This window comes from Electrophorus electricus, chromosome 6 (assembly GCF_013358815.1).
Source record: "Electrophorus electricus isolate fEleEle1 chromosome 6, fEleEle1.pri, whole genome shotgun sequence".
Classification (NCBI taxonomy): Eukaryota; Metazoa; Chordata; class Actinopteri; order Gymnotiformes; family Gymnotidae; genus Electrophorus; species Electrophorus electricus.
Genome location: NC_049540.1, coordinates 2,058,769 through 2,070,000, shown reverse-complemented (window position 1 = coordinate 2,070,000; position 11,232 = coordinate 2,058,769). Strand labels below are relative to the sequence as shown.

General features: G+C 44.8%; 1 protein-coding gene across 4 annotated transcripts in view; it reads left to right on the top strand.

Moving 5' to 3' along the window:
- The window catches only part of tbc1d8b (TBC1 domain family member 8B), a 17,868-nt gene extending 6,906 nt beyond the window's left edge, over nt 1–10,962 (top strand). For 2 of the 4 annotated variants that reach the window (XM_035527093.1, XM_035527095.1), the window contains 12 exons: nt 1–92; nt 786–903; nt 1,118–1,403; nt 1,636–1,756; nt 2,222–2,320; nt 2,477–2,545; nt 6,911–7,199; nt 7,295–7,360; nt 8,886–8,969; nt 9,201–9,242; nt 9,387–9,484; nt 9,580–10,962. The exon at nt 1–92 is cut by the window's left edge and continues 123 nt beyond it. In XM_035527093.1, the coding sequence (XP_035382986.1) occupies nt 1–92; nt 786–903; nt 1,118–1,403; nt 1,636–1,756; nt 2,222–2,320; nt 2,477–2,545; nt 6,911–7,199; nt 7,295–7,360; nt 8,886–8,969; nt 9,201–9,242; nt 9,387–9,484; nt 9,580–10,212 (1,997 nt within the window). In that variant the 3' untranslated portion in view covers nt 10,213–10,962. Of the gene's footprint in view, nt 93–785; nt 904–1,117; nt 1,406–1,635; nt 1,757–2,221; nt 2,321–2,476; nt 2,546–6,910; nt 7,200–7,294; nt 7,361–8,885; nt 8,970–9,200; nt 9,243–9,386; nt 9,485–9,579 lie in introns of those variants that run through there. The other 2 variants (XM_035527094.1, XM_035527096.1) reach the window with 2 other exon arrangements.
- Nucleotides 10,963–11,232: the final 270 nt, after the last annotated feature.

The following is an 11,232-nucleotide window of genomic DNA, read 5'->3' as shown; positions in this document are numbered from 1 at the left end:
ACCCGGCGTTCCAGACCGATACCGGAATATCCGCCCTGCGAAGAGTCCTGACTGCCTATGCCTACCGCAACCCCAAAATCGGCTACTGCCAGGTACACACACACACACACACACACACACACACAAACAAACAAAATCATACTACCTCATTCAGGTTTAGGTTTGTTTCCACAGCACTGACAATGTTCTCTCTCTCCGTGTAAGCCGACCCACATCCGTTGTGTGTGTGTGTGTGTGTGTGTGTGTGTGTGTGTGTGTGTGTGTGTGTGTGTGTGTGTGTGTGTGTGTGTGTGTGTGTGTGTGTGTGTGTGTGTGTGTGAGAGAGGGTGTACTGGTATGTGTCAGCTTCAGCTGCGGCTCTCTGGTTACGTTGTCGTTGTTCGGTTTGCTGGTTTCTTGTGTTTTCCTTTTCCTGACACCGTTCTTCCGCCTAATGCACCCAGACGCCTCAGCTAAACTAAAAAACATTAGACTTCCTTGTCTGCTACCTGTCACTCACCTGCTCCTAAGACTGAACCATGCACATTTTTATTAAGCATATTTTTCTGAACTCTCCACAAAGGCAGTTTGTTCCTGTGCGACTAAAATGTGTTAGAGCTGACTCACAGATCTGCAGATTATAGCTTATCCTTTGTTTCAACAAAAAGATCTAGATACCAATTATGTAATGATAACCAGGAAGAGGTTTTTCCAGCCTTTTTCTGGTTAGAGTTACTGTAATAAGTGTGGAACGTGTTCAGTGTCGGTGTTCAGCGCCCCCTGGTGGCCCTCTGGTCTCTGTGCAGGCGATGAATATCCTAACATCTGTACTGCTGCTGTACGCCAAGGAGGAAGAGGCCTTCTGGCTGCTGGTGGCTGTGTGTGAGAGGATGCTGCCGGACTATTTCAACCGTAGAATCATTGGTGTGTGTCCCCTTGGGTGTGTATGTGTGTGTACTTGGATGGGTGTGTGTGTGTGGGTGTGTGTACTTGTTAATTGAGTTTTTAATTAAGTTTTAATGTGTTAATCTGTGCTTTAATATTTTAGCACTGTGTATGTATAGGCAGTGTATGCACTTGCACTTAGCTGTAGGGATGTGTAGTGGGCGTGGGCTTTAACTGCGCCTGTGTCCTTCAGGTGCCCTGGTTGATCAGGCTGTGTTTGAGGAACTCATCCGTGATCACCTGACCCAGCTGACGGATCACATGTCCGACCTGTCCTTCTTCTCGTCGGTGTCTCTATCCTGGTTCCTCACGCTGTTCATTAGCGTGCTGCCCATTGAGAGTGCAGTGAATGTGGTGGACTGCTTCTTCTACGACGGCATCAGAGCCGTGCTCCAGCTCGCCCTGGCTGTCCTCCACCACAACGTGGACAGCCTGCTCTGCTGCAGCGACGATGCAGAAGCTGTCACCATCCTCAACAGGTCACTGTTAGCCTAGCCCCCTGCTGACCTTTAACCCCAGAACTGCTCCCGCACACTGACCAATCCTGTTGCTGGTGTTCAGAGTTTAACAATGTTATTTTAAAAATGTGTTGCATTCATTTCTGTTATGTCATTGTAAAAACTGCTACAGCAGCTAAATAAATAAAAATAAACAAAACGTTCTTTCTCATTTGGAAATGAGACGTAAATAAAGGGTGATTTTCTCCTGCAGGTTTTTTGACAGTGTGACCAATAAAGACAGTCCCCTCCCAGCCACTGTACAGCAGGCAACCGGTGACCGATCAGCCCAGCCTACAGTGGACATCACCGACCTCATCCGAGAGGCCTACGAAGTAGATACGCACACACACACGCACGCGCACGTACATACACATGCGTACATGCACATACGCATGCACACACACTCTCATATTCTCAAACACGCACCGCACATACACACGCGCATGCACGCACCCACATGCACAAGCATGTGCACACACAAACGCACGCGCGCACTCACACACACTCACACACACACACACACACTCATATTCTCAAACAAACATGCACAGACACCCCAAACGTTCACTCATATGCACAAACACAGGCACATGAATTCACATATCACACACTCACCCGTGTATACAAACATGCGCGCACACACACAATCCCTTCCCACTCGTGTTCTCATGCACACGCACATAAACACACACTCAAACACACTCACTCACATGCACAAACTCTCTCTCTCTCTCTCATACACACTCTGAGATCCCTGAAGTCCTCTGTCATGTTTTGTGTATGTGCGTGTGCATTAGAATTTTGGGAATATCCAGTGGGAGGAAGTGGAGAGTATGCGTAAACGCAACAAACTCTATGTTGTTCAGACACTGGAAGAGACAACCAAACAAAACGTGGTAAGTAGCTGGTGCTCTCTGCCTCGTCGTCTTACACAACACTTTATAGTGTTCTCCATGTGTTGTGTGCTCTAAGTATATGTGTCTGTAGTATCACACTGTGTGGGTATATACACTGTGGTTTTTCTCTTGTTAAGCGTTGTTTTTGTTCTGCAGTTGCGAGTCATTGCTCAGGATGTGAAGTTCAGTGCCACTCAGCTGGAAGAGCTCTACTGGCTGTTTAAGGTACACATACACACTACATATATACAAATAATATAAACACACACACACACACACACACACACACACACACACACACACACACACACACACACACACACACATATATATATATATATATATATATATATATATATATATATATATATATGGCGCAGACACACGCACAATACATATATGCAAACACCACACACACACACACACACACACTACGTATATACAAATACTGCGCACACTACGTATATACAAATACCGCTCACACACACTACGTGTATACAAATACCACGCACACACACACTACGTGTATACAAATACCGAGCATACACACACTGTGTATATACAAATACCGCGCAATACATATATACAAATACCGCGCAATACGTATATACAAATACCACGCACGCAATACGTATATAAAAATACCGCGCAAACACACACACACACACACACACACAATACATATATACAGATCACACACACACACACACACACACAATACATATATACAGATCACACACACACACACACACAATACATATATATGGCGCAGACACACGCACAATACATATATGCAAACACCACACACACACACACACACACACACTACGTATATACAAATACTGCGCACACTACGTATATACAAATACCGCTCACACACACTACGTGTATACAAATACCACGCACACACACACTACGTGTATACAAATACCGAGCATACACACACTGTGTATATACAAATACCGCGCAATACATATATACAAATACCGCGCAATACGTATATACAAATACCACGCACGCAATACGTATATAAAAATACCGCGCAAACACACACACACACACACACACACACAATACATATATACAGATCACACACACACACACACACACAATACATATATACAGATCACACACACACACACACACACACAATACATATATACAGATCACACACACACACACACACAATACATATATACAGATCACACACACACACACACTCACACAATACATATAGAATACGTATATACAAATACCGTGCGTGCACACACACCTACGTGTATATACAAATACCACGCAATACTTATATACAAATGCCACGCGCAATACGTATATACAAATACCGCGCACGCACACACAATATGTATATACAAATACCACACGCAATACTATATACAAATATGGCACGCACACACACAATATGTATATACAAACACTGCGTACGAACACACACTAAGTATATACAAACACCACACACTACGTATATACAAATACCGCGCATGCACACTGCGTGTCTATACAAATACCACACGCAATACGGATATACAAATACCGCGCACACGCACTATGTATATAGAAATACCGCGCACACGCACTACGTATATATATAAATGCCACACACAAACTACGTATATACAAATACCCCACGTGCACACACACTACGTGTATATACAAATACCACGCGCAATGTGTATATTCAAATACTGCACACACGCACTACGTATATAGAAATACCACGCACATGCACTACGTATATAAAATGCCACACACGCACTACGTATATCCAAATACCACGCACATGCAATACATATATACAAAGGCCGCACACACACGCAATACGTGTGTGTGTGTGTATGTATGTATGTATGTATGTATGTATGTATGTATGTATGTATGTATGTATGTGTATATATGTGTATATATATATATGTATGTATGTATACACATATACACAAAGGCCGCGCACACGCACACTACGTATATACAAATACCACACGCAATACGTATATACAAAGGCCGCGCACACGCACTACGTATATACAAAGGCCGCGCGTGCACACAACACGTGTGTGTGTGTGTGTGTGTGTGTGTGTGTGTGTGTGTGTGTGTGTATATACAAATGCCGCGCACACGCAATACGTATATACAAAGGCCGCGCACACGCAATACGTCTATACAAAGGCCGCGCACACGCACTACGTATATACAAAGGCCGCGCGTGCACACAACACGTGTGTGTGTGTGTGTATATACAAATACCGCGCACACGCAATACGTCTATACAAATGCCGCGCACACTCACTACGTCTATACAAAGGCCGCGCACACGCACTACGTCTATACAAAGGCCGCGCACACGCACTACGTCTATACAAAGGCCGCGCACACGCACTACGTCTATACAAAGGCCGCGCGTGCACACAACACGTGTGTGTGTGTATATATACAAATACCGCGCACACGCAATACGTCTATACAAATGCCGCGCACACTCACTACGTCTATACAAAGGCCGCGCACACGCACTACGTCTATACAAAGGCCGCGCACACGCACTACGTCTATACAAAGGCCGCGCACACGCACTACGTATATACAAAGGCCGTGCGTGCACACAACACGTGTGTGTGTGTGTGTGTGTGTGTGTGTGTGTGTGTGTGTGTGTGTGTGTGTGTGTGTGTGTGTGTGTGTGTGTGTGTGTGTGTGTGTGTATGTGTGTGTGTGTGTGTATACAAATACCGCGCACACGCAATACGTATATACAAATACCACGCACACGCAATACGTATATACAAATACTGCAGACGCAATACGTATATACAAAGGCCACACACACACACTACGTATATACCAATACCGCGCGCACACACACTACGTGTATACAAATACCGCGTGCGCACACACTACGTGTATACAAATACTGCACGCGCACACATGCAATACGTATACACAAATACCACAAGCAATACATGTATACAAAGGCCGCACACACTACGTATATACAAATACAGTGCACACACACTACGTATATGCAAATACAGTGCACACACACCACGTATATACAAATACCGCGCACGCACACATAATACGTATATACAAATACTACAAGCTTATATATATATATATATATATATATATATATATATATATATATACACACACACACACACACAAAGGCCGCACACACACACACTACGTATATACAAATACCGCGCGCGCACACTATATATATACAAATACCACACGCAATACTATATACAAATACCGCGTGCGCACGCACTATGTATATACAAATACTGCGCGCACACAGACTACGTGTATATATAAATACCACGCGCGCACACTACGTGTATATATAAATACCACGCGCACACACAATACGTGTATATATAAATACCACGCGCGCACACACTATGTATATATAAATACCACACGCAATACTATATACAAATACCGCGAGCGCACACACTGCGTATATACAAATACCGCGCACGCTGCGTATATACAAATACCGCGCACGCACTACGTATATATAAATACCGCACGTGCACACTACGTCTATATAAATACCGTGTCCACACACTACGTATATACAAATACGGCGCGCACACACACTACGTATATATAAATACCACGCGCACACACATTATGTATATACAAATACCACACGCAATACTATATACAAATACCGCGCACACACACACTACATATATATACAAATACAGCGCGCACACACTACTTATATAGAAACAACGCGCACGCGCACACACACTGTATATACAAATACCGTACACATACACACTATGTATATACAAATCCCGCGCGCACACAATGCGTATATATAAATACCACACGCAATACTATATACAAATACCGCACACACACACTACGTATATACAAATACCGCACACACACACTACGTATATACAAATACCGCACGCACACACTACGTATATACAAATACCGCACGCACACACTACGTATATACAAATACCGCACGCACACACTACGTATATACAAATACCGCACGCACACACTACGTATATACAAATACCGCGCGCACACACTACGTATATACAAATACCGCGCGCACACACTACGTATATACAAATACCGCGCGCACACACTACGTATATACAAATACCGCGTGCGCGCACACACAACGTATATACAAATACCGCGTGCGCGCACACACAATACATATATACAAATACCGCGTGCGCGCACACACCACGTATGTACAAATGCCGCGCGCACAATACGTATATAGAAATACTGAGCACACACACAATACGTATATACATATATCGCGCACACGCACAAACACACACACACACAATACGTATATACAAATACTACGCACAAAAACATGTATACAAATACCGCACGCACAATACATATGTATACAAATACCACACACTTGCACACAAACACTCAAACCCCACCCCATTCACACATACATATGCATACTCAGTCACATATGCCACATATGGAGATGTTGTGTGTGTGTGTGTGTGTGTGTGTGTGTGTGTGTGTGTGTGTGTGTGTGTGTGTGTGTGTGTGTGTGTGTGTGTGTGTGTGTATACACAGAGGCAGCATTTTATTAGCTGTTATTGGAACCAGAGCAGTTCTACTCTGCTGAACCATGACCCAAGTCTACCTTATCTGGACCAGTACCAGCTCGGCCATGGCCAGTTCTGCTCTCTCTTCAGCCTCCTGTTACCTTGGGGCAACAGCCCACCCTCAAACACACACACGTGCGTGCACTCGCACTCTCACACACACTCACATTTACACTCTCTGGCGCGGTCAGCTTTCTGCCTTGCGGATCAGAATGAAGACGGACTGATCAACTTCAGAGAGTTCATCTGTGCCCTGGGTGAGAACCTTGACCCTTAACCCTGACATTTCAGTGAGACCTCTCGGAAAACCTGTTATTGTGTGTGTGTGTGTGTGTGTGTGTGTGTGTTTCAGATGTCCTGTATAATGGCTCATTCACAGAAAAGCTGAAGTTTCTCTTCAAGCTTCATCTGCAGCCCGGTACGTAGTCCGGTCATCTCTGTAACGCCGTGATTTCACTGACCTGTTACTGTCACTGTTTGTTTAATAGCAGCAAATACTGTCATTTTGTTGCTTACCCTTCCATAGCAGGTGGTTAGTAGCCATTTGTAACATTATTTGTCTCTCTAACTTAATTAAGTACGTTTCTGAGTTCTGTGGCGAAAGAATTGGAGTTGGATGTAACGTGCACTAAGCGCTATACTCTGTGTTCACCACCACTACACTGCTACACTTTCCCTTTAGTGCATGTTTCTTTCTGCTATTATGGGCCTCACATACTTGGGCAGTAGCCACATCTCGACAAGCTGTTGGTTGAACGGCAGCTTTCGGTAGTGAGATGGGGGCATCTTCACCAAATTACTCCAAACTATTTTGTTCTGTTTGTAAAGGTGGTTAGTTTGGTGTAGTGGGCAAAACACTGCTCCCCTCTGGGCGACTGGGGTTCAGTCCCTGTCTGGGCAAGTCCTTGGGCAAGACCCCTAACACTACGCTCAACTATCTGTGTAACATGAGTCGCTCTGGATAAGAGAACCTGTGTGAAATGTAAATGAGCTGCTTTATCGATTAGTATAGTTATGTTAATAAATGTTACTTTCTTTTGTGTGTGGACAGTGTAGCTGTATTTTACTTCATTATGTTATGCGGCTATTTTTTGTTAGCTAGTTGCAAACAGGACAGTTGGCTCAACAAGGTTCCAGGATGATGACAACACCTTATTATTATTTTGCATATTATTTGTCAATAGCATAAGAAATTTACATCAGTTATGGATGGAATGTAGCTGGGCTACTTTTGAAATTCCCATTATAGTGTAGCTTCATTTGTGTAAGTATTGCTTTTACCGTAGTTAAAACAGCTGTGCTGTTTTAAGAGTAGCTTGTAGCTTTACCTAACTGCATTTCCCAAGTAGCCTAACCAACCCTGGGACTGGATTTACCACGAGGCCATTTTAGATGTAACAGTGACTCCAGTGCAAACGTTAAAGTTCTCTTAGTCATTACTGTAATGACAGTACAGATTTAGTAGTAACAGGGTTGAGTTCCCAGGAACCCTGCTGCAGTTCAGTAACCTGCCTTCAGTTCTGTTAATGTCATTACATTAAACATCAGTGATTCTCTTTTATTTCACACGGGATGTTGTAACTACATAAGCAACACAACTCAGAGTTCTGCAACCATCCCACTAGATGGACACGAATCAATCCCAGTAGAACTCCATCCCAGTAGATGGACACGAACCAGTCCCAGTAGAACTCCATCCCAGTAGATGGACACGAACCAGTCCCAGTAGAACTCCATCCCAGTAGATGGACACGAACCAGTCCCAGTAGAACTCCATCCCAGTAGATGGACACGAACCAGTCCACAGACGCTGCATCACTTTAGTTGCCATGTTTAAAACTAATGCTAATGCTCACCTTAGTCTCTGTCTGGATCTATAGAGCGTTAAGCATTAGCGTTTTGACTTTAGTATATGCGTGCGTGCGTGCGTGTGTGTTTTATAGCAGGGACTCGGCTCCCAAAGGCCTTAAGATCTTCTGCCTGTACTCTACCAGCTGAAGAGTTCTCTCTCTCCCCTCGTCTTTCTGGTCAGCTCTACCTCCTGTCTTTTACAACATAATCCCCCTCCTTTGCCTCTCTCACCCCCCCCCCCCCCCCCGTGTGTCTGTCTCTCTCTCTCTCTCTCACACCCTTTGAAACTTTTCATTGCTGTATCTAGTTTCTACCATGGGTGTGTGTATGTGTTTGCATGCATGTCTGTGTGTGTTTGCAGCTCCCTTTATGTTTACATCTCACGTTCTCCCTTCTGTTCTGTTTAGACTGTGGTGGTGATGGTGTGATCAGGAAGAGCCCAGAGAGAGGTGATGTTCCTTCATCTTCACTTCTGCAGCTTGCTTAAATAGTACCCCTCACCCTAGTGCAGTCAGAAGAGACATTCACTTTTTAGATTATATTTCTACCATCTCTCTCGCGCGCTCTCTTTCACCCTCTCATCTTTCTTTCAGGTCGTGGGAAGTTTGATCTCCAGGAGTATTTGAAACAGTGGCAGGATGAGTTGCAGAAGAAAGATGATAACATAAAACACCTGCCTAGAATTAACCAGGTAAATACACACACGCACACACACGCGTACGCACGCACACACACACACACACACACTCTTACTCTGTGCTCCGTGTCCCATTGTGTGTATTGCAGACCCAGTTTATTTGCTTGTCTAAGACGCTGTACAGTGTGTTCCATGGAGATGAGGAGGAAGAGCATCTGTACTGTGCGGTTGCCCGGGTAACCAGCCTACTGCTGCGCATGGAGGAAGTGGGAAGAAAGCTGCAAGAGAACAGCCCAACAAAGACTCCTCCCACTACCACGCAGAGCCCCGCCCCTACACCGGCCGCTGAGCAGAGCCCCGCCCCTACACCAGGCCTTGAGCAGAGCCCCGCCCCTACGAGCCACACCCCGGAGACGTGCACTCCAACTGAGAGTGAGGGCACCACCAAAACTCCTGATTCTCCACCTGGGTGTGCCGGCATCTCCCCTGTTCATCCAGACACAAGCCCCTCAGACACAAACCCCACCTCCACCACCTCCACTGCCACTAGCAGCCCCACCGGGACCCACAGCTCCACCCTGGACACGCCTTCGGACACGCCCGGGGATCCTCCGAGCCCTGCCGCGGGTGGAGACTGGAGTTTTTCTTTTGAGCAGATTCTGGCCTCACTCCTGAACGAGCCCACCGTCGTCCGCTTCTTTGAGCAAACAGTTGACGCAGACACGCTCATAGAGTACGCACGCAGTGCCCAGCTCAGAGACGCACGCACGCACGTAAAGTAAGCGCGAAACACCCATATCAAAAACACACAATAAAACACACACACACGCTCAAAGTAAGAACGAAACAACCAACTCAGAGACGCACGCGCGCGCACACACACAAACCTAAAAAGGAAAAACAATAAATCGCAGCAAACTACTGCCCTCCAAAAGCCATAATTTACACCCCATTCTTCCCCACCCCACACTGAGCACACACACACACCTTCCATTTCTGCTTGAGATTAATGAAATGTTTAGTTGTCTTACTGTGTTGCAGACAAGTCTCTGTGTTAAATGCATACCTATAAAAATATATGCAACTTAAACAACAAATAAAAGATGAACAGTAGAGCACAATATCTGATGTGAGAACGTCTGTGTGGGATTACGTGGGCTCACCATCAGGCTAACAGACTGCTCCATTCTGGAAACGCATTCATTCTGTGTTTTCCCACAGTTCAGTTCTCCAGCATGTTTCTTCTGTTCTAGATTGCATGTGTTACTTTGTTCTAGGACAACCGTGTGAGCGATACGGGGGGTGTCCTGCCGAATTTGATTGGACGCTACAGGTCAGGGCAGGGACATAGTGCGATCTGATTGGATGCTATGTGGCACAGTGGATTGGGATTAGAAAGGACAGGAACATGGTGCATGGTGAACTCTGACCTCACAGTTTTTTTTCTGAATTGTCTTTTTGGATTTGTGTTTGTGTTTGTGTGAAAAATGGATGTTAATATGTATTGTCGTCTCAGTGGTATTTTAAGAGAGTATTAATATAGAACAGAATTCTTGAGCTTCCACACATCCCACATACGGTCAGAACCGCAGATCAATAGATTTAATATAGATCATTTGAACATCTCCTGAAGGGGTGGTGGTGGTTTTGGTTCTGGTTGTTGGTCTTGTCAGGAAGAGTGTTTTGTTTTAGTTTGGTTTAGTTTTTCTTTCCTCAATGAAGAGCTACTCTCTGGATGTGTGTGCAAACTTTAATTGCAAGCTTTAAAGATCTCATAACGTTATAACATTCACATGCACACA